Source organism: Scyliorhinus canicula, chromosome 7, assembly GCF_902713615.1.
Source record: "Scyliorhinus canicula chromosome 7, sScyCan1.1, whole genome shotgun sequence".
NCBI lineage: Eukaryota > Metazoa > Chordata > Chondrichthyes > Carcharhiniformes > Scyliorhinidae > Scyliorhinus > Scyliorhinus canicula.
This window is the reverse complement of record NC_052152.1, coordinates 81,508,315-81,533,160: the sequence shown is the minus strand read 5'-3', so window position 1 is coordinate 81,533,160 and position 24,846 is coordinate 81,508,315. Positions and strand designations below refer to the sequence as shown.

At 45.9% G+C, this 24,846-nt stretch overlaps 1 protein-coding gene across 10 annotated transcripts in view; it reads left to right on the top strand.

Moving 5' to 3' along the window:
* The window catches only part of dmd (dystrophin), a 2,667,466-nt gene that overhangs the window by 965,657 nt on the left and 1,676,963 nt on the right, over positions 1-24,846 (top strand). For all 10 annotated transcript variants that reach the window (XM_038802261.1, XM_038802266.1, XM_038802267.1 and 7 more), the window contains 2 exons: positions 11,732-11,833; positions 17,423-17,530. In XM_038802261.1, coding sequence (XP_038658189.1) covers positions 11,732-11,833; positions 17,423-17,530 — 210 coding nt within the window. The remainder of the gene's footprint in view (positions 1-11,731; positions 11,834-17,422; positions 17,531-24,846) is intronic.

The window sequence follows — 24,846 nt, the reverse complement described above, 5'->3', positions numbered from 1 at the left end:
ATTAAGGGTTATGGAGTTCGGGTCGGAAAGTGGAGCTGAGTCCACAAAAGATCAGCCATGATCTCATTGAATGGCGGAGCAGGCTTGAGGGGCCAGATGGCCTACTCCTGCTCCTAGCTCTTATGTTCTTAACTCGTGTCTCAGAGTGAATTAAAGGTTGCATCACACCTATTCCTAGTTCTTGTGCTCTTATGGCTCATGGAAGTTGGCAGCCCTGAAGTTAGGGACTGTTTTTTCACTTGATGGATCATACAGTTATGCAATAGGTTACCAGGCAATGCAACAAAGTGGGCAGAATAAAGGAAGAGACAATTAGATTTTTTTTTTGGAGACATCAAGATTTCAGGGGCATGCTTGAATGTAGGCTTGATCTAACCAAAGGAGATGAGCTCATTTAACTGACTAGCTTTCCCTGTTCTTAAGTATTCTTTCAGCCTTTTATTGCTCAAGCCAAGTTTCAAATTACCACAGGGCATTGTTTAGTCAGGTTTTGTCTATGTCGCACTGAAGATGTAAAAGCTGGGACTGTAGTTATGGCTGATCAACTCAATTTCCCTAGTTGTTTAATACAGCAATTTTTGATTTGTTATTATCTGCTAAGTAGATAGATCTTTTGTTTATGAAAAAATGTTCACTCATCCATAAAATAATTTGCATACCTTTAGTGTGTGCCAGAACATATTTTGCACTGAATACAAGTTTGTAATTCCTCATTCAATACGTGCCTGTATTTATGCTTACTGAAGAAAGTGACAAATAATTCATGCAAAATAATTAGGAGAATACCAATTTGCTGGTTGCTTAAAACACAAAGAAAATGTACATGGTCAGCTTAACTCTGTGTTCTTCTTAATTCTAACTGTAGAAATACTTTGCTATTAAAGCACCATTTAGCGTATAAGCTTTGAATGTACAACATTTCTGGGAGTCTTCGTAGGACTTTCATGCTCGATACCACCAGAAATGACATGTCTGAACATGTATTTTCTAGCCTGCCACAACCCCACCACACACTCTCCGACATCCTTAAAAGACAATTTGGCGGAATTGGGAGAAAGGCAGGTTTAGGTGACAAGATTTACTTTCTTCTCATCTCAGATTTTATGATGAGGTGCTTGTGGTAGATGTTTGGTATGGAGAAGTGCCTATTTCATACAATTATTCTGCCTTTAATGCCACTCAGTTAACATCCAAGACAGAAGACGATAAAGATCAATTTGATTTTCAATGCACCTGCTCACTGACGGCTCAGCAGCTGATGTTGCCTGAGCAGTTTTGCTGTTCAGTGCAGACACCATGGGCTGGATTCTCTGACACCCGCCGGGTTGGAGACTCACCGGGTGGGGGGGGCGGTGTGAATCCCGCCCCCGCTGTCTCCCGAAGTCTCCGGCACCAGAAATTTGGCAGGGGTGGGAATCGCACCGCACCTATCGCCACCCCCCCCCCCCCCCCCCCCCCCCCCCTCCCGGGCGATTCTCCGGCCTATGATGGGCCAAAGTCCCGCTGCTGTAATACCTCTCCTGCCGGTGTGAATCAATACCCCTTCCCGTACTGGCGGGACTGGAGGCGCGGGCGGGCTCCTGGGTCCTGGGGGGGGGGGGGGGGCGTGAGGCGATCTGGCGCCGGGGGGGTGCCCCCACGGTGGCCTGGCTCGCAATCGGGGCACTGATCGGCGGGCGGGCCTGTGCCATGGGGGCACTCTTTTCCTTCCGTGTTGGCTATAGCCTTCACGATGACGGACGCGGAAGTTACCCCCTCCCCTGCGCATGCGCGAGGATGACGTCGGCAGCCGCTGACGCCCCCGGCGCATGCGCGGATTTCTGCTGGCCGGCGAAGTCCCTTCGGCCCCGGCTGGCGTGGCGCCAAAGGCCTTCCTGTCAGCCGGTGGGGCGCCAACCACTCCGGCGCGGGCCTAGCCCCTCAAGGTTAGGGCTTGGCCCCGAAAGGTGCGGCCCGACGCCGGAGTGGTTCACGCCACTCCATCCCGCCGGGAGACCCCACCCCGCCGGGCAGTGGAGAATCCCAGCCGATGAGTGAAGGGGATCATTCTCATCTTGCCACCTTATCAATTACCTGTTATAGAAACCTTGCAGGATCTTAATTTCCATTGAAATCATGTGCTAAAGAGGAAAATTGCCCTGAAAATCATCAGCAAGAGGAAGCACACAATTAAGATATTTAGTTGTAATGTTTGTCCCTGGTTCCTTTGAAGGTGAAGACTAAGGCTGTTATTCAACTCCATCAACACAGGCTGTACCCTCACCCACGTGGCTATCTTCAAGTGTAACCATAGACTGTAAATATTAATACATGTCAACCCAGAAATAAGAAAAAGGTGACAAATTGAGAGTAGCCCTGAATTTAAACTTCTAACCCGAGTCACTGCATTATGGTGACTTGAGTTAAATTAAATTGCATTTTTATAATTGGGATTCCAGTATTTTGGGGATCAGCATTAAGTCAATTTGATTGTCTCTGAGAACTGGAAGCCAATGTGGAATTAAATTGAGAGTTCAATGTGAAATGTTTTTTTTTGTAATTTTGGGCTGTTCAATATCCCATCATGGAGTGTGCAACAAAAATGTTCGATACGGTTGTGGATTAGAAATCTCTGACGGTGATGCTGAGCGTTGAAGATGTGAGCTTTGTTTCCTCAGGGGATAAGGAAACTAATTTTTTTCTTGTAAATTTTAAAAATTAGATTTCCAGAATCGTAAAGTCTTTTTTTGATTCTGCCTTTGAAGTAAAAATAAATTATTCTGAAATAGTTGCATATTATGATTATCTCTAATTGGTAATACCCTCAAAAGTTAATTAGAATAACACAGCAGGTCTAATGTATACAGGTACCATAGCTAAATCATACAATTAGTTAAATAATAAGTGGCCCTAAATCTCATTTAAGGCAAGAAGAAGGCCTCCGATTGCACTTTTCAAAATTGTGGACCATGAAATAGAACTGTAATGGTGCAGGTACAAAACACCAGAAACGCAGCTTCCACTGAATTTTTGCTGTAGTTAATGGAAGCCTAGAAATATTAAAGAATTTTTCACTGCTTGTCATAGAACATAGAACTGTACAGTACAGTACAGGCCCTTTGGCCCACGATGTTGTGCCGAACTAGTCTGAAACTAATATCAAATCAACCTATTCCCAATCATTCTAGTGCACTCCATATGTACCCAATTCATTTTTTTTTCCCAACTAAGGGGCAATTTAGCATGGCCAATCCACCTAACCTGCACATCTTTGGCTTGTGGGAGCGAAACCCACACAAACACGGGGAGAATGTGCAAACTACACACAGTGACCCAGAGCTGGGATCGAACCCGGGATCTCAGCGCTGTGAGGCATCAGGGTAACCCACTGCGCCACTGTGCTGCCCCTAAAACACTGTCTGCTGGCAGATTAGGTGCTAATATGAATAAACAATTGAGATGACTACGAATGGCCTTCAAGGTTTCCTACTATATATCAGTTAGGCTAGTATCTGAACCAATCTTTACTCAATTTGATATTTATTTACAGTGTGAAGCATTGCAAGCATGTGCCTCCGGACTTAATTACACCCTAGTTTGAGTTAGTGTCTCTTTATGTCTGTTCAAGTGAGACCCAATTAATGTCCTCCACCTACACACAATTAAATACAATTGATAAACAATTGAAAAGATACATTATAGTGTACCGAAACACCCACAACCATACACACTTGTTAATTCATTGCTTACAATAATAAGTATTGCACACTAGATTTCCAGGAGAGTCTACAAACAACATAGTATATTCTGTTAATGGATCAGTAAAGTATTTTGGAAATGCCCAAAGCAAACACACAGACCACCATCCCTTAAAATGTCATTCAATTAATTGACAAAGACATAATATGGAAAGTTTCATTTCACAGTGGAAAACTTGCCCTAACTTTCCTGATGAGGACATTAAGTTTACTGATTTTCCAATTCAATATTATTGGGATCCTGGAACTAGAGTACACATCTCAGATAAAGTCCACGTTTTAGCGATGCATTGACAGTTTTCAGTCTCTTGTTGGAGGGTTGTGTCAGGTGTGAGAATTCCAATGTTTCAGAAAAATCATAAAAGCAATGCAAATGAGTTTTCTCTGGAACTTGTACAATCATACATAGCCACAACCTGTCTCAGCATTCCCTGTGTGAACAATATGCAGTTTTCCCCTTAAGACAAAAGTTAGTTGGCTCATGATCGTTCACAGCTCAAGATAACTTGGTTAACTTGAGCTTAGCAGAGGCAGTTGTCAGGAGTAGCCAAAATTTTGAAACCTCGATCCAGAATTCCCAAAAAGTTGAGAAATGGCTGCAGGAATGCAAATCTTGTGATTAAAATAGTGATCACTGATCCAAAATGAAATGAGATGAAAAAATGGATATTTAGTCAGTTATTTGGAAAAGAAGCATGTTTTGCTATTGTGGGTAGCATTATACAAGAGGTTCAAAAGTATTTGGAATTTTGTGTCAGTGTCTCTTCTTTTGTTCAGCCATTTGTATTCTATACATTGTATTGTAGTCATCAACCTTGATTTACTTTTGTGTTCCATCAGTTGTGCTTATCAAAAAATTGGACAATTTCACCTGGTGGCATTTGCAGTTTGTAGCAAGAGGGAGCATTGTTGCATATCTTAGGCAATGTTTTAATCAGCATTAGAATTTGAGTTCTGATGTTGTACTCCAGATTGCCAGTTGGTGAAGGAAGAATGCAAAGCCAGTCTTGGGATACATTTATTCAGAGGGTGAAACATTACAGATGTAGATTATATATATCTTGAATCCACTCCAATTGTGTCGGTGTCTCTTCATATGTGTTCAGGAAACCATGCAATCAATGACCTCCGCTTGTATGTACTTAATTTCAATGGATTCAATTAAAATCTGGAATCCACTTGTGGGAGTATCAGATTATACTGAGCCCGACATGGTTTGTAGAAAGAAATGAAAACTTATAACATCTTGCTTTGTGGATAGAAGCGATAAGTATGTTCTGAAAAACCCATGTATGTTCAAATATAATCCTGCTCAATAAGTCCATGAAGGCAGCTTCAGAAAGAATCAATGGTTTATTTTGCTGTTTTGTATGGTCATTGTCGATCCCCGCCCCCTCCAATTTCCACTGTCATTTAGAGCAACAAACAAAAGCTTCAGATTGACAGGTAGATATCCGCTCCTTGGCTGTATATTTTACTTCATTCCAGTACATCATCTTAGTCTGTGTTGCCTATCTGCCCTTGATGTACATTGTATTCCTTAGTTTTTTCAGCATAATTTACATGATAAGCTTCAACAGTATATCTCCCAGAAGGTTTGAAGTTCTATTATGTCACTTGGTGCAATTTCACTATGAGCTCGTCATTTTGACAGTGAATGCTAACGCATCTCTGTGAATGTCAGCTCTGGGCATGGAAAACTGACAGTTGATATATACAAGGTCAGTGTGGAGAGCTCCTTTTCCTATTCCTTTGGCCACTAAGTGCTATTCATGAGGCAGTGTGAGACGGATATGATTATGCACATGCACAAGCTTCATGCATGCACAAAAGAGAACTGTAAGATATTCAAGGGTGTCTTTGAGAAGGAACAGATCATGTCACATTGTCCTGATTTTGGTCAGGAAACATTGACTTACTGGCTCATTTTAGGAAACTTGGGATAATGTGAAGCACTGACATTGGCATTATGCATTTCCGGAACTGAACCAGGAGAATGCTTGGTTAGTGTGGCTCACTACCATTGCAGGCAATTCAGGTAGTCATCCACTGAGACTGTAGAATATCTGCAAAAAATACTGGAAATACTCAGCAGGTCACTGTGGGGAAAAGAGAATCAGAATTAAAGAGCAGGATTTTACCATGAGCTTCTGCACCCGGTGTTAGGACTTAATGGGGCTCCTGAGTGTGCACTTGCCATGAGCCAAACCAGTGCCCGGGTACCACTTCCTAATAAGCTGCCTCCAAGCTTACAGTCCATGAACTGATGACTGCCCCACACAGTGGGGGACTACCTCACCACAGGTAAAATTATGCCAAGTACTTCTTATGGCCCCTAATTAGGCTCTTAACTATGCAAATTTCCTGCCTGCTCTTTGCAGCAGGTAGTTGATCCTCATGCCAGATCACCATGGGAAACGTTCCCAGTGGTGGAAATGTGCCAAGGAGCAGTTCATATCACCACTTCCAGGTTACAGGTTAGTATCATGCATACATTATGGTGAATACATTCACCACATTCATCCCTGTTAAAAATTCAAGTCCAGCAGGGGGTGACGTGGGGTCATGACATATTCAGTCTATCTGGAGGCCGGATCGTTCTCTTCGACCTCCGCAGCTCTGACGGTGCGGCGGGCACAGTTGTCGCAGGTGGTGACTCCAGGGGCGTTGTGTCTGGAGCTTGAGCCTCAGTCCGGGGTGTCGGAGATGGTTGGGGTGAAGGGGTATGGTGGGGGCCGATGGGTGGCGGCAGTGTCGACGCGGGACAACACAGGAGACCCAGGGGGGCGTATGGGGCACTGTGAGTGGTGGTGGGCAGCGGGGAGGAGTGTTGTAGGCGGGAGGGCGCATTGGCAAAAGACCCAGCTGCCGCCAGGTCCCGTAGGGAGACCGTATCTTGTCGTCCGTCCTGGTACGCGATGTAAGCGTACTGGGGGTTGGCGTGCAGCAGCTGAACCCTCTCGACCAGGGGATTGGTCTTATGGCTCCTCATGTGCCTCCGGAGAAGGACTGGTCCCAGAGTTTTCAGCCAAGATGGAAGCAAGACCCTGCAGATGGACTTCCTGGGAAAGATAAACCAACGATCGTGAGTGGTCTCATTCATGGCCATGCAGAGGAGCGATCTGATGGAGTGGAGGGCGTCAGGGAGGACCTCCTGCCAGCAGGAGATGGGGAGACTTCTTGACCTAAGGGCCAGAAGAACGGCCTTCTATACCGTTGCGTTCTCCCTCTCCACCTGCCCGTTTCCCTGCGGGTTATAGCTCGTAGTCCTGCTCAAGGCGATGCCTTTGTTGAGCAGGTACTGATGCAGCTCATCGTTCATGAACGATGTGCCCCGGTCACTGTGGACATAGGCAGGGAAACCGAACAGCGTGAAGATGCTGTGCAGTGCCTTTATTACAGTGGCTGAGGTCATGTCGGGGCAGGGGACGGCGAAGGGGAAGCGGGAGTACTCATCGATAACGGTGAGAAAATATATATTCTGGTTGGTGGAGGGGAGGGGCCCTTTGAAGTCAATACTTAGGCGCTCAAAGGGCCGGGAGGCCTTTACCAGGCGGGCCTTGTCTGGCCGGTAGAAGTGCAGTTTGCACTCCGCGCAGACTTGGCAGTCCCTGGTCTTGGCCTTGACCTCCTCAGAGGAGAAGGGAAGATTGCGGGCCTTAATAAAGTGGATAAGCCAGGTGACCCCCTGGTGGCAGAGGTCATTGTGATGGCCCGAAGTTGGTCATCTTGTGCGCTGGCACATGTGCCGCGGGACAGGGCACCTGGAGGCTCGTTGAGCTCCCCAGGACGATACTTGATATCGTAGTTGTAGTTGGAGACTTCGATCCTCCTCCTCAAGATTTTATAATTTTTTATTTTGCCCAGTTGTGCGTAGTCGAACATGAAGGCTACCGATCGTTGGTCGGTGACGAGGGTGAACCTCCTACCGGCTAGGTAGTTCCTCCAGTGCCGCACGGCTTCCACTATGGCTTGTACCTCCTTCTCAACCGAGGGGTGTCAAATTTCGGAAGTGTGGAGGGTCCTAGAGAAAAATGCTACTGGCCTGCCCGAGTGTGGCGACCAGTGCGACGTCTGACGCCTCGCTCTCTACTTGAAAAGGGATGGACTCATCCACTACGTGCATGGCGGTCTTGGTGATATCAGCCTTGATGCGGCTGAAGCCCGCGCGGGCCTCATCGGTCAGGGAAAAGTGGTTGTTTGAATAAGTGGGCGAGCTTTGTCCGCATAGTTGGGGACCCCCTGGGCGTGGTAGGAGAACAGCCCCAGGCATCGTTTTTGGGCCTTGAGGCTGCGGGAGGGGAGAGTTCTGTGAGGCGGCACATGCGGTCAGGGTCGGGCCCTAGGACTCCGTTCTCTATGATATAGTCGAGAATGGCTTGTCGGGTAGTACGGAAGACACATTTTTCCTTGTTGTATGTGAGATTGAGGGATTGGGCGGCCTGGAGGAACCTCTGGAGGTTGGCGTCATGGTCCTGCTGGTCATCTGACTGCAGATGGTCACATTGTCCAAGTACGGGTATGTAGCCCGCAAACCGTACTGGTCCACCATTCGGTCTATCATTCTCTGAAAGATCGAGACACCGTTAGTGACGCCGAAGGGGACTCTGAAGAAGTGAAAAAGCAGTGTAGTGGCGCTCTTCCGGATTGGGAGCTGGTGGTAGGCCGACTTCAGATCGACTGTGGAGAACACACGGTACTGTGCGATCTTGTTGACCATCTCTGCTATGCGGGGGATGGGGTACGCATCGAGTTGCGTGAATCGGATAATTGTCTGGCTGCAGTCCACAAGCATCCGATACTTTTCCCCGGTCCGGACGACCATCACTTGCGCTTCCAGGGGCTGTTGCTGGCCTCAATGATCCCTTCACTCAACAGTCGCTGGACCTCCGACTTGATAAACATCATGTTCAGCGAAATGTACCGTCTGCTCCTGGTGACGATGGGCTTACAATTAGGAGTGAGGTTCACAAAGAGTGAAGGGGGAAGACCTTGAGGGTCGTGAGGCTGCACACCGTGAGGGGGGGCAAGGGTCCGCTGAACTGTAGGGTCAGGCTTCGGTGGTTACATTGAAAGTCCAATCCGAGCAGTAGTGGGGCACAGAGGTGGGGGAAGACGTAGAGCGTACTCTGCGCCCTGCATCACGAGATTGGCAACACAGTACCCCTGGATCTGAACTGAATCGGACCCGGAGGCAAGGGAGATTGTTTGGGAAGCTGGGTGGGTGTACAGGGAGCAGTGCCCTACCCTGTCGGGGTGGACAAAGCTCTCCATGCTCCCGGAGTCGAAAAGGCAGGGGGATCTCATGCCCGTTGACCCTGACGACCATCATGGAGTTCTTCAGCTGTTTTGGCTGTGGCTGGTCGAGGGTGACTGCACCCAGCTGCGGGTAGTCTGTGTGGTCGGTGGAGTCACAAGATGGCGGCCCCCATGAGTTGCATGTGTCGGGCTTGGACGAAGATGGTGATCAAGATGGCCGCCCCCATCGGTCGCACGTGTCGGTCGGTGTTGGGGCCGGTGGCCAAGGTGGCAGCCCCCATGAATCGCACATGACCAAGATGGCGGCCCTCACGAGCCGCACGCTGCCGATGACGCATCTGATGGGGGCGTTCCGGGCAGGCACGCAGCCGCATTGCGGGGTCTGTGGGGCTGCGAGTCCATGGGTCGAGCCTGGTGTGCTTTCGATTTCTGGGCCTTAGACCGGCCCAGACAGACCCTAGCAAAGTGCTCCTTTTCCCCACAATCGCTGCACGTTTATGTGCGGTCTGGGCAGCGCTGCAGAAGTAGCACTGCGGTCTCCCAGGCTGGGCTGGCAGACACGCGGCACACCCTGCGATGTAGTCGGGTCTGACGGGGGTCGCAACGAGGCCATCCACAAGGGGTTCGGCAGGCCCGCGGGGAATGCGTTGAGGTTCTGGTCGGCCACCTCCAGTGAGGTCGCTAGCTTTACTGTTTCCCGCAGGTCGGAGGTCCCGTTTTCCAGCAGGCGCTGCCTGATATAGTTCGAGCGGACCCCCGCCTTGTAGGTGTCCCGGATCTGTGAGTTTATACGTTCCTCCGTCGTCACATCTCGATAGCTGCAGTTCCTCGCAAGTAGAGTCAGAGTTTCGAGGTACTCGTCCAGCGATTATCCGGCACGTTTACGGCGAGTAGTGAGGAGGTGTCTAGCGAACACCTCATTTACGGGCTTCACGAAGTGTGCCTTCAGAGTTGCGACTGCCGCCTCGTACGTGGCCGCTTTTTTGATCATTACAGAGATTCGATGGCTCACCCGGGTGTGGAGGAGTCGCAGCTTGAGAGTCTCTGTGGGAGGCGTTGTGGAGTCGTCGAGGTAGGCCTCGAAGCATCGGAGCCAATGTTCGAATATTTCCTTGGCTCCGGATGTACGGGCGTCGAGTTCGAGCCTGTCTGGCTTTAGAGCGGTTTCCATAGTGCTGTCTATGACTAATAAATTGGTATACCTTCAATTCACAGTCATGCAGAGAGAGCAAGTGAACAGTCGGCTTTATTAGTCATGAACTTGCCTAGCCAGAGTCAGTAGTACGGATGAATGCCGCCCACAAGAGGACGGCTTATATATGGCCCTGATGTGGGCGGAGCCAGAGGCGGAGCCATACCGGGGTTACAGTACCTGGAAGCAGTTCATATCACCACTTCCAGGTCACAGGTTACAGGTTATGGTATCATGCACACATTATGGTGAATACATTCACCACAGATAATAATTTGCTTCTCTGTTTTCAGTGCAAATTTTGCTATGTTACACTCTGTCCCTGTTTGCAGATCATTTATATAGATTATAAACAGTTGAGGTCCAAGGTCTGACCCCTGCCGTACCCTGCTAGTTACAATTCACCAGCCAGAGAACCCATTTATCCCCTTCCTCTGCTTTCTGTAAAGCTCAGCCTCTGCTCAAGCAAGTTTGTCAAGCATGATGTACCCTTCATAAAACCGTGCTGACAATGGTGGATTGAGCTATGTCTTTACAAATATTCAGTCATCCCCCCCTTAATGATTAATTCCAGCAACTTCCCCACCACAGAGATCAAGATAAGAGTTTCCTACTTGTAGCTCCACTTTTAACACCTGAATGAAAGAGACAAGCAATGTATTAAGCAAACACCCTTAATGTCTTGTTTATCCCATTATTGTTCGACCTCTGACTACGCTATCCACTCCATTACCCATTCAGCTACAAATACAATTGCACCAATAAAATGACTAAGTCAAGGTACTTTTCACTTTTTCTTAAATGTATAAGCAAGAGTAGAACTCTGCTGTTGTCACTATGGAGTTTGCATGTGGGGGTATACCTTTGATGGTACTTGAGCGAATGGGAGTAGGGAGGATGATGGTGCAGGTGCATCTATAACCTGAGAAATGCAGGTGGAAGATTGGAGACGCCAAATTTTGCTTTCAGTGGGAAAGCATAAATTGTAGCCACAGCAGCTAAGTGTGAGTGCTGTTTTCTAAACATTTAAGGAAAGCATCTTAAAAGTATTTCGTTTTATATCTTCAGTGTTCCAACCCATAATCCTAGCCTGGATGTCAAAACCCATGTCCCTCCATCCACTACATGTTGGGACTCACTTTTGCCTTATGGGATCTGAATGTCTCAACATTGTGGGGTCTCTAGCCTCCTTAAACTAGGAAGAACTGCTCACCTTAGCCTTTCTTCCACCATGTTATTGGCCTTGTTTGGGGGTAGGGAGAGGTTGTGCTCCAAATGAGACACCTGAAAATTCCCACAGAAAGCTGAGAGATAATGTATTGAGGTGAAGGCGGAATATTTGCCCGTTCTGGTGGAGTGCTACCAGTTATGGTAGAGAGTTATGTTTAAGTCCCCCCAAAACAACAGAGCAAATCTGAGGCCTTAGCGATGTTTCTGATGGGATTCTGTCTATGTTGGAAACGCCTAGAATTAGGGCAACAGCTTAACCTTGAAATATTCATTATTAAAAATAATTTTCTGCAATAATCTGTTGGTGTTGCAGGTTCTTGGCGAGAGATGGGCAGCGATATGCAAATGGACCGAGGAGCGCTGGGTACTGTTGCAAGAGATTCTTTTCAAATGGCAGTACTTTACTGAAGAACAGGTAGCTCACCCCACCAATTACCTTTCAGATGTACAGCCTCAGTTCATATTGAAGTAGATTTCTGGTAAAGGAATCATGTGGCAATATCTTGAAATAACCACATTTCTTCACATTCGTTCTGGTCAAGCTCAGTATACTTTTCTTACACCTGTCACTCACCAAAAGCTGTCTTTGATTGTGGTAGATATATGCTCCATCTGACTCTGTTTTCCAATGGTAGCCCAATGTAATCAAGGCCTCTTGTGGACATTTTCTTCCCCCTGGTAATGGCCCTCTTGCATGAGGTGGCAGCAAATTCAAAGGGATTTGTGAACCCCTTATCACTGCTAATCAGTGAATAATAGTACCCCTATTACATTAAAATGGTAAAGCTTTCATCCATCCGCCCACAGCATGATTTGAAGACGGGCAGGGAATTTCCTGGCATCGTGGACAGCAATTTTGCATTTGGGTTAGGATTAGAGTTAACCCTCCCACCTAACCCTAACCTACCAGCTCCACAGAAAATAATTCAACTTATCATTAAGCTCCATGGTTTTCTTGGCACCTTATATAAAAAAATTGGAGCCATGTTTGCTAATAATTACAATTGGTGCAGTTCAAAGTTATTATTTTTTTAAAAATGTATTTTATTACAAACATGTATCAAAACAGGTTACAGAAAATAAACACCCCGGGAAACATACTTCCCAACAATCAACCATACAGTCTGTACAGATTTTCCCCTTTTTCACCCCCTCCCCCGCGACGACAGCCCCTCAAACACAGTCACAAACATCCCCACCTTTCTTCAAACCCCCTGAAGAGCCCCTTAACTCATACTTTAGTTTCTCTAATTGCAGGAAGTCACGCAGGCCACCCAATCAAGCCATTACTCCCGGTGGAGATGCTGACCGCCACTCCAGCAAAATTTGCCGCTGTGCAATCAGAGAGGCAAAGGTCAAGACTTCAGCCTTCCTCCTCTCCATAATAATAATGAAGCAAGTTTGGCAATGCCAAACCCGCCCTCCCCACCGCTGCGTCTGCCTCTGTAGCAGTGTCCTCCCCACCCTCGGCACCTTTCCTGCCCATACAAAGCCAGAAATGATCGTGCTCATTTTCTGAAAAAAGGCTGTTGGTATAAAGATCGGGAGAGCTTGAAAGATAAACTAAAACCTTGGCAGAATATTCATTTTGACCACTTGAACCCACCCTGCTAATGTTAAATGCAGTGTATCCCACCTCTTAAGATCCTCCCTAGCCTCCTCCACCAGCTTTGCGAAGTTCCACTTATGGAGCCCCGTCCATTCCCTCGCTACCTGAATCCCCAAATACCTAAACCTATCCCTCGCCCTTGGTGCCACATACAGCAACCGCACTCATGCCACAAATGTCAGCCCAAACCCAAACCTTCCCAAAACCTCAAACAAGAACCACCACTTCACCCGATCAAATGCTTTCTCCGCGTCCATGCACATCACCACCTCCGGTACCGGTGCCCCCGACGGATTCATCACCACATTCAACAGCCATCTTATATTACTCGCGGGCAGCCTGCTCGATCTTCTGCAACCACCCCAGGGACACAATCCTCCATCCTCCCCGCCAACAACTTAGCCAATACTTTCACATCTGTGTTCAATAGTGATATGGGCCCCGAGGACCCACATTCCACCATGTTCTTCCCCTTTTTCGGGATTAGTATGATTACTGCATGCGTCATTGTCTCTGGCAACTGCCCCTTCTCCAGTGCTTCATTAAACGCCCCCAACAGATGTGGTGCGAGGTCCGTTGCAAATTCCTTATAGAATTCCGCCTGGTACCCATCCGGCCCAGGGCCTTCCCCGACTTCATACCCCTGATACTATCCAGCACCACCCTCAGCCCCAGGGACTCTTCCAACGCCTGCCACTTCGCTTCCTCCACCTGGGGAAATGCCAGCTTGTCCAGAAACCGCCCCATGTCCCCCTCCTCTCCTCCCAGATCTGCCTCATAAAGTCCCTGGTATTACTCTCTAAATTCCTCATTTATCTTCCCTGGCTCTGACACCACATCCCCAATCTGTATCTCCAATATTTCCCTGGACGCAGCCTGCTTCCGCAGCTGGTGCGCCAGCATGCGGCTCGCCTTCTCCCCATACTCATATTGCACCTTTTTTGCCCTACGCAGTTGCCCTACTGCCCTCACTGTTGTCTGCCTGTCAAACTGCCCCTGCAACTATTTCCTCTTTGCCAGTCCCTCCAGGGTGGGCACCCACAAATATTCCCTGTCCACCTCCACTATCTTGCTTACAGAGGGTCATGTTTCTCCCTCCTTGCCCTATCCACACAGGCCTTAAACAAATTAATTTCCCCCCCGGACCACTGCCTTCAGTTCTTCACAAAAAATAGCTGCCAAAACCTCCCCATTCTGATTCAACTCTACATACTCCTTCATCGCCGCCCACACCTTATCACAAAAACCTCCATGCGCCAACAACCCCGAGTCAAACATCCACCCCGGCGTCTGCTCTCATCCCGATCTAAACAAAATCTCCAGCCAGTGGGCTGCGTGGTCCGAGATAACTATCCCCGCATACTCTGCCTCCTCCACCCCAACCAAAATCTCCTGACTCACTATAAAGTAATCAATCCTCGAATACACCTTATAGATGTGTGAAAAGAAAGAATACTCCCTTCCCCTGGGTTCGGAAAGCGCCATGGATCCACCATACCCATCCTCTCCATAAACCCCTCACCCCCCCCAGCTCCCTTGCCATTCGTACCCTACCCATTGACCTGGGGCTCGACCAATCAACCCTCGGCTCTTGGACACAGTTAAATTCTCCTCCCATGGTCAACTGGTGCATGGTGAAATCTGGGATTGCTGCCAGCAACCCCCTCATAAAACTCACATCATCTCAATTTAGGGCTTACACATTTATCAACACCATCGGTGTCCCTTCCAATACCCCACTCATAATCACATAACTCCTATCCAGATCGTTCACCTGCTTTGCCCTCACAAATCCCATTTTTTTGCTAATTAAAATCGGCACTCCCCTCAATTTTGAAACAAACCCTGACTGAAAAACCAGCCCGACCCGCCCCTTCCTTAACCTAACCTGGTCCTTCACACAGAGGTGCGTCTCCTGCAGAAAAACCACCCCTGCTTTCAAGCTCCTGAGGTGCGCGAGCACCCATGACCTTTTAACCGGCCCATTCAGTCCCAGGATGTTCCAAGTTACCAGCCTTACCGGAGGTTTGCGCCTCTAATCCCGTCTACCATCTGTCATCTTCCCCACTTAACTCCCGCCCCCTTAATTCCACCCTATACCTAGCCCATCCCAGATGACCATGTCATCTCTCACCCCCTGCCACGTCGCAACAACCCCCCACCTTTCCCCCCTTCCCCCCCAGCCACCCCTCTCTGTCTTCTCCCCCACCATCTCACTTCCGTTCACTAGCATAGCCTGCTAGTATGGCCGTCCCTGCCCAAAGGCAACTCCCAATGACCTCCCCCTCCCTCTCCACCCCCCCACTCCTCAACTCAAGGATGAAGGCTCCCTGTTGACCTTATCCTCCCCACCAAACAAAGACTTCTCCTGAACTCTAGGCAGCCTTCACCAAAAGCAAACGAATAAATGTTAAACATAAACAGTCCCAGAAAATAGGAGGGGGAGACGGGAACTTTCAAACCCACATAAACTTTCCACCCCTTACAATCCCAACAGTAAACCCCTCCCCCCCCCCCCCCCCCCCCCCCAAAAAAAAGATGAACATTCCCCAATCCCTACCTCCACTTCAAACATGCTCCCATCCATTACACAGTGCCGGCACTCCGGTCCCCAAGCATTGTCCACTCAGTTCTCCCCAGTTTATGCTCCTCAAATGAAGTCTTCAACTGCTTCTGGGGTCTTGAAATAATACTCCCGGCCTCCAAACCTCACCCATAATTTCGCCGATACAGTACCGCCTTGGCCTTGTTGAAGCTTGCCCGTCACTTGGCCAACTCGGCTCCAATGTCCTGATAAATTTGGACCTTATTCCCCTTCCAGCCGCAGGTATGTTTTCCCTAGCCCATCACAGAATCTTCTCTTTCTCTTCAAATTTGTGCAGCCTCACAATCACTGCCTGCAACGGCTCCCCAGCTCTGAGCTTCTGCCTCGGACCTATGCGCTCGGTTCAATTCAGGCGCCTTATCAGCACCCCTTCTGCCACCAGCCCCACCAGCATCTTTGAAATGTACCTTGTGGCACTTACACCTTCCACTCATAAAGGCAGGCCCGCTATTCGCAGGTTCTGCCTTCTCGAGACATTCTCCTGCTCCTCCATTTTGCCTTCAGCGTTTTAAAGAGGTCTCCTAAGAGACCTACCTCCACCTCCAGAGTCATCACATGATCGCTGTGGCCCGAGATCACTCTTTCAATCTCCCGAATCTGCGACCTCTGCACCTCCAAACACTTCTCCACCCGTTCCAAAGATCTCTTCAAGGGGTGCTGCCACTTCAGTTGCCTTTGCGTGATCCTTCTGCATTTGTTTCCTCTGTCCACTCAGTTCTCCCCAGTTTATGCTCCTTTATTAAATGTTAAACATAAACATAAACAGCTTTAATAAAGGCCATCAAGTCAATTGAAGTCTTCCAGCTTGCATCAGTCCTTCCCCCACCTGCATGTTTAAAGTGGTTGTTGCTCTTGCTGCAGCACAAGTTTGCTCCATCTTTTCAGCCAAATCTGTTTTCTGCCGGGTCTGGTAACCAGCAGGCACACCACTCCCAGGGAAAACTGCTCCAACAACATTCCCCTACGTCTTTTCATCAAAATTCCACCCAGTATTGGGTAAAATTGGCTCTTTTCTGTGGCTTTAAGGAGGAGCTGCCCTCTATGTGACCACGCACTCCGTGGTCAACACTGGAAGTCTCCAAATTTTTAATTATCGTGAAAGCCGTCTGAAATGTTTTTGAGAAAATGATTATGGTTCTGTATTAAGAAAGCTTTATTTTTTTCCTTATCCCTGTGGCCCAAACAAAATATATCCATATGCCATGAGCTGAAAATGGTGCAAAGATATTCAAAAGCTCTGGTCATATCAATGCTGCAAAATCAAATTCAGATGTCTAAAATGAATATTCTGTTCCCATACTTAAGACAGAATAGCAAGGCCAATTTCTATGAATCAAAATATTTGGAGACAGTTCCCAGTATTTTGGGTTTTGCTGCAGCCCTTTACTCATGCTTAGGTAAAGCTAAGTGCTGGGAATTTTCAGTTTATTTGACATAGTTTTGGAAATTAGGACTATAGTTTCATGCTATACCTATATCAACTTTCTGGATAAGCAAGAATGTGATTTCCTTTTGCTGAACACCTAATCATAGTAACTGGCTGATCAATGAAAACCAGCGCGTAATTTACCGCATTTAAACTCTTGGAGATCAGCCCTGCTTACTCAATATGGTATTGGTGCTAAATTTCATTTTGCCTTTACTACAAAGAATCTTCATTTCCATGTATTTTTCTGAAATAAAATGTTAAAGTTTGCTGCTGGCTTGATACAGTTTCTGCATGTACTATGAGAAACACGTCTGATATATTAATTATTGATTCATTTTCTGCCATCTCCTGTTTGTTATAGTGCCTTTTCGATGAATGGCTAATGGAGAAAGAGGAATCAGTGAATAAGGTTCAGACAACTGGTTTCAGAGACCAAAATGAGATGGTCGCTAATTTGAGAAAATTAGCCGTGAGTGCAATAGTTATTGAAAGTAATCTTTCATTCATGCATTTGGTTAATTATCAAGTATGCAAATAGCATTGTAACAAATATTTATGTTTCTGATTTGGCTTCAGGCCAATCCACATTGAACAAACTGCTCTGAAAACTCTGCTCACATTTTTGTAAGCTGTGACAAATTCCATCACACCGGCTGAGACAATCCACAACATTCTAAAACAACATTTCCAACAACATTCTTGAGCCCACTGGGTCTGTTGTTTTTGGCAGGAGGGGGGCATGCAAAATAGGGCAGGTATCAACTCACACTACCGTCCTGCCCACCCCCAAACTCCCCTCCCACAGGATGGAGGTGGACAAGCGCCGACCATAATTAAGTAAATAATCAAGAGTTAATTGAGCTTTCTTACAAGCCAATTGATCCCAATTATACATTGTGACACCATAATGTGGCTGGTGTAGGCAGTCTGGTGGGATTGGGCAGCCATGTTTAAAGCAAAAAAACCCAACATTTTTGATGGGTAGGAAAGACGGCGGGATACTATTTTCAGATGCCTTTGCGCATCGGGGGAAACTCGTCCAAGACAGTACTGTTAATAACATCACATCCACACCTCGCTCACCTCCATATACTGCCCAACCCCCACCACAATCCTGGACTTATCTTGCTCCAGAATCCATTGGGCCTTCTTTTTGGGCCAGTTTGCCGTCCCAGCAATATCCTCTAAATCACTCTTGACGCTGCCGGCCAGGACTGCTGAAACTGTCAGCCAATCTGATTAGCCAGCGGCACGTGAGGGCATGACTTGCTTCCCAGTGAGGGCTGTAAGTCCTGCACTGCACCAATTTAGGCCCGCCCGCAGTACGTTATGGCTGTTCTATTGCTGTTGTTTTCTATTTGATACCTTTGGCGGGTATCAGAATGTTGAAATCTCTTGTATTCAGTGTCCTGATCATGTTTTTGGCTGCCTAATAAAGGCAAAATGTGTCTCAAACAAAGTCAGGAAACATTTAGCAGTACAGACAGCATCCATTGAGAAAACACAAGCCAGCTGCTGTTTTAAGGCGTACACCTCACTTGGGAAGAACCTTATCTTGATTGATTTGGGGAAAACAAACAAGCAAAAGGTCAGTCAGGAAAGGTTTCTTATCCCTAAGTAAGTGAGGCAGACCTTTGATTATCAGGGATATTGTTTGTGCAGGACATCACAGGCTCTAATGTTGATAGCTGGCAGATTTATTTTTGACTTCTCTTACTCAGCACCACCACACAGCACCCCCATCTCTGTCATTTTTATTCTATCAATACTCTGCAACATAATTTTGACTCCTCGAATTTGGAATGATGTTGCATCTGCCAAAAGTACTGGGAGGGCTATATCAACTGCGGGATAACCAGGACAAATGCAACTCCATTATGTAGCCATCTATTTAGTAGAGACCAGAATACATTAGAAGCCCATAACAAATGAGCACTTGGGTAAAAATATAATAGGCCTCTGGGTCCTTAAATTGTGTGAAGTCAGAGCTTTGGGAGAGTGGGGGAAAAAGTAACCTGCTACTTCCTGCAGGATTCGCAACTTAAGTTTCTGATGCACCGCACATGTACAGCGTGACGACCCGGAAATGCGGGCATTCAAAAATGCATGCTGGAAGCGCGCGGCCAGTATTTTCTTTTTTGTTTGCCTAAGCTACTGAATGAAAAATCCAGTTGCAGCACTAACTTGGGCCACTTACCTGGACATTTGGTGAGTTTTTACACCTTTTTATTTACACGGAAACCTTTCAGTCTAGCAGAGGCAGGAGACATTGTTTGGTCGGTTAAAGTTTTAGATTATTAGTGTTTAGTGTTTATAAATATGTTTAAATGCAAATAAAATGAAAGGAAGATGTATATATTTTTTGAACCTTGGTTTGTAATGAGGCTGTTGATTCCATTAAAGGAACTGTAATGGATGGAATTCAGTGATCACTCGCTAACGGGTATGATTGTCCACCTAAGATAATTAGTGTTGCTGGCCACGGGTTCTGTTTGTCCTTGCGTGGCTGATGAGCTGCATCTTCAATCATTCATTTGGAAAGAGTTTCCAAAAGGTGGAATTGGTACTTGGACGCATGTCGCAGGTATTCCTTTCACAGGCTAGTTTTCCAGGCCTCCTCTTGCCATCTGGTGTTCTCGAAAAATTGTGTGACCCTTCAATCAGGAGGATCCTCCAAGTAGGTCTCTTCTGAGCAAATGTCTCCGCAGCATTGATGTCAATATTTCATTTCTTGAGGTAGACCCACAAGGTGCCTTTGACGAGCTTCCTTTGTACTCGTCTTGTTCAGAATCCTTCCTTGAGCTGGGCGAAGAAGATTTACTTTGGTAGTACGGACTCTGACATCCTAAGCATATGGGCGGCCCAATGGAGTTGGTTTCGGATGATCATGGCCTCGATACTGGTGCTATTGACTCCTTCAAGGACACATGTTAGCATGCCTGTCCTCCCTGCTGATTCAGAGTCAAAGTACATTTAGAGTTTGCAATGTATTTTAAGCTGAGATGTTGATGAGTCTTCCTGTGATTACTTAGCGATTACTTCAAATGCTTTAGCAAAGTTTAATGCCTTACTTGATGTATGCAAGACACCTGTAAGCTAATGTGAACTATCTGTCTGACAGGTATTGCAGAGACCCAATCACCCACCTCTAAGGGCATCCTGAAATTATGTCAGAGAAGATATTTGCCAGGACACTGCGCTCGGCAGCTGCTGTTTTTGGACATTGACTTGTCAATTAACAATTGTTAAAACTCTCCCCCTCCCTCTGCCCTCCATTGCCTTCCCCCATCCTCCCTCCCTCTCCTCCCCCCCATCCCCCCCCCCCCCCCCCCCCACGCTTCCCTTCCTTCCCCCCCACTTCCCTCTCTCCACCCCTGGTTACCTCCCTCCCATTTACAAATAGACAGGACTGTTGTGTTTAAGTGAGAAAATGTATTTTATTGCAAGAAATTTGTAAACGTTGAGGCAGTTTGATGTCATTGTTCAGCTGATCAAGTTAAATGTTGCTTTTTATATGTATTTTATTAGAAACATGTATAAAAACAGGTTACAGCAAATAAACACCCCAGGAAACATACCTCCCAACAATCAATTATACAGTCTGTACAGAATTTTCCCCTTTTACACCCTCCACTCCCATCCCTCACCCCACCCCCTTGTGACGAACAGCTCCTCAAACACAGTCACAAACATCCCCCATCTTTTCTCAAACTCACCTGCTGAGCCCCAAAACTTGTACTTTATCTTCTCCACATGCAGGAAGCCGTACAGGTCACCCAACCATGCTGCCACAAGGTCACAACATCAGCGTTCCTCCTCTCCATGAGCTCTGGCTTCTCTGAAACGTCAAATATCACCACCAAAGAGTAATAAAGTTATATGTTAACTGGCTTCAAAGTTTTTTTTTAATTTATAAAATAATTTTTGTTAATCGATGTTTTACATTAAACTTTACAAACTTCCACAAATGTCTTACTGAAACATTAGAACACAACATTTAATTGCGATAATTATAAATTAATAAGATAATTTAAGTAAACAAGGCAGAAACATATTTAACACAATGGCACACTAGTTTGCCCTGCTGCCTCACAACACCAAGGACCCGTGTTCAATTCGGACTTTGGGTGATTGTGTGGTGTTTGTACATTTTTCCGTGTCTGCATGGGTTTCCTAGAACGAGAGCACTCGGAGGAAACCTACGTAGACATGGAAAACATACAAAGTCCACATAGACAGTCACACAAGGCCGGAATTGAACCTGGGTCCCTGGCGCTGAGATGGTATGCCAACCACTGTGCCATCGTGCCACTGCCATTTCCTCCAAGTGCTTTGGTTTCCTCCCAAAGTCCAAAGATGTGCAGGTTAAGTGGATTAGCCTTGCTAAATTTCCCCTTAGTGTACAAAGGTTAGGTGGGGTTATGGGCATGAGCTTGGGTAGGGTACTCTTTCAGAGTGTCAGTGCAGACTTCATGGGCTGAATGGCTTTCTTCTGCATTGCAGTGATTCTATAAATGCTGATCAAAAAAGTCAGATGTTGCAAGGACAGTGACAGTAAAAAGCCCTGGGGCGCTTTTAAAATCTTATGACTATAATCAAAAATAAAACTTACAAACATTTTTAAGGATGTTGCACGTAAAATTATATAATAACATAGTACAGATTTAAAACAAATAACCAAACGTATGTTCACTTGTAAATAACCTCCTTTTATCATAAAATAAAATTAATAATTACTTTTAAAAAAAATCAACAACAATCGTAATGTCTGTTTAAAAGAAAAAGAAATAAACTGTTTAATAATATGTTTACCTCCCTTTAAAACACTTGTTAAAATAGTTACCTGTTGTTTTCCATCTAAATCTATTGTTTAAATGACTGCCCTCAATTGGGGTTCCCAAGCCGTCCACGTCATAAGGGGACGGGCTGTACTCTTTCTGCACCGCACTGGTGTCTGCGCAACCGGGGTGCTGGAGGTCCGAGGCTGCCGAAGGGAATGGAAGGTCCCTCGTAACATCAGAGCACAGGTAAGTGCGCACATTTCTATTTCAAAATCGACAGCCCGTGACTTCCCATCGCAAGCAGGAAGTTACGAGCTATTGTGATTTTGACTTCTTTTGCTTCAAAACTCAGCTTCAATGGTTCCCTCCTGTCAGCAGGCATATTGACGTGGGACAAAGCCTGCTGCGTTTTACAAGAACTTGTTTGTGATGTTCTTTGTTGAGTTTCTTGGGATGGATTCAAGAACATACATGTATGGGAATATGCATATTGTGAAAGGTTAACAATGTCGTTATTAACTTTTTACAGTTCATGAATGGCGTCTGTACTCAATATTCACTGGGGTAGTGTGGTACATAACCAACAAGTCATCAGTTCAATCAATCAGGTTTTCGACTGGTTAAACCACCTTTGTTGTCTGATGTGGTCTTTTTTCTGCACTTGTGGTGTTGATTTCTTGTCTCCTTTGTGGGTAAAACAGGTTTGCTTTCTGGCTTTGGAGCAAGTACCAACTCTTCAAATTTATCAGAATGATGTTTTTTTCAAAATAATGTTCTGCAGTCCCTTACTCGATTGCTATCTGGATTGCTTTCCATACTGCATGGTTTGTCAAATGTGACTGCAAGTCCCAACACTTTGTTTCCATTGAATTGCACTGGGTTGGCTCGTTGTTCTTTGTTTTCAAAGTCGTACCTTTCTGTAAATTCTGCTGTTCTGTCGTTATTCTTTGTGTTCTCAAGATCAGTTCCTTTTGGCTTATCTGATTCATTTTTGAACGTTTTACTATCAGTTCCCTTTGGATTATCTGACGTATCTTGAGTTTTTCTCAGGTATCTTTGAGCTCTTTGTCTTCTTATCTGGAGTCAACTTCTCCAAGATGTCTTCAGTTTCTTGTTGGCTATTCACAATTGATGTGCGCTTAACTGATTTGTTCAGTAGTGCACTCATTGTCAGCCTCTGTACAGTCCAGTTGAGAACTGTCAGTCTCGCTGTTGTCTTGCACAGAGTGTATGCTACTTGTGATCACTTTATCACTACTTGCAAATAAACTGGCTAGACCTTTATAATCTTCCTCTCCTGGATCATCATCTGTTTCACCACTGTCCTCATCGGATGACTGCATCATATCTCGCGGCCAGTGACAATGATCCTCTGTCTTCACGCTGTCTGGAACGTACAATCACTGAACAAGGTTCAGGGCTTTGCACACTTTTGCTCCCAATATGGACCCTAGCTTTGTGTCCACAATAGTGAATTGCACAATGATACTTTAATTGTGCACCCATGCTTCTAGTAAACATACCCCTGGTGTTTTAACCACATTCTCACTGTAGGCGATCAGCTGTTTCGGTCAATCAAAAATGGTTGATTGAACTCTCAGGCGGTTCAAATCAGAGAGGCTAAGGAGATTGGCACTCATTCCTGTGATGAGCTTGCAGTTGATTAGTGTTGCATTCAGCATCACTGGAATTGTCCATCTGCCTTCAATGGTATCAGCATCACCATCTGTCAGATTACTGCTATCCGATGTTGTACCGGTATGCAATTCCATCCATTTATTGGTTTCATCCATCTTTGGTGGAATTCTATTTATTATATCAATAATTTTACTTACAAGAATCATCTAACCCGAATACATCTGTCAAATCTGAGTCATTTTCTACAATGTCGGATTTATCCGCTGTATTTTTAAATTTGTTTAAATTTACTTCTTCTTTCATGTTGTAAACTTCTTCTGCAGCTCTTCGTTGAGATTTCCTAAGTGTTCTGCATTGAGAGGCAAAATGGTTTAATTTGCTGCACTTCGCACATTTTCTTTTGACTGATGGGCATTTTGTTTCTTGAGTGGGCATGTCCACAATGTGTACATGTCATCTTGCTCTTGATGTCATGCACAAACTTGTCATGCGTATGCGCAGTACGGTCGAATTTCAGAGTGCGCTATTTGTTTCAAGTGCCCACGCGCAACATGGTCATGCACATGCGCAGAATGGTCAACTTCCGGATCGCGCTTTCTTCCCAAGTGTGCCTGCGCAAAATAGACGCCTTCTGAAGCGCGCTGTTTTTCTAGCTGCCCCACATCTTCAATGACATCAACCACATTGTGTACTTTCGTGCCACATTCCCGCTCTAAACAATTTGGAACTTCTATTTTTAGATTCTTGTAACGTTAGTTCCTTTTCTCTGAGCAGTTTTTTGGGGAGATTTTCATTGATTTGAGGCTCACAATGCTGATTACATTTTTCAAATACCACATTAAACTTATTTTTACCATCATCATTCTCAAAGATGGAATGAATTAAATAATCTCTAGCCAGCAGTCCAGCCATTAGTAGTAACAATGCAATATTTTGCTTGTCACTGGCCGCATTGAGGTTGGAGGCTGAGAGGTAGAATTTGAACTGTTTTTTTCCAATTGGAATCTTTCGCGAACTCCTGAACTGCTTTGAAGTCTGTAATTCCTCCATGAAGCTTCAACTTGTCTGACCTGATAGATGCAACAGGCTTCCACACTGTCGATCTAAACCTGCAAACCAAAAATGTTTTCTTCTCCGAGAATGTTTTTTTTTGGGAATGTTCTTTTCCCCTCTATTCTGTACTGATACCAGCTAAACTACCCAGTAACGATTACCTGGTACCATGTGAGAACTTGGTATTTTAATATTTCCACTCCTGGTAGCATGGGATGTTCTTTGGTGAGTTTCTCAGGATGGCTTAAAGTTGTAGTGTAGCCAAAGACAAACAGGCTATGTTATCAAACAAAGCTAGTTTATTTACACTACA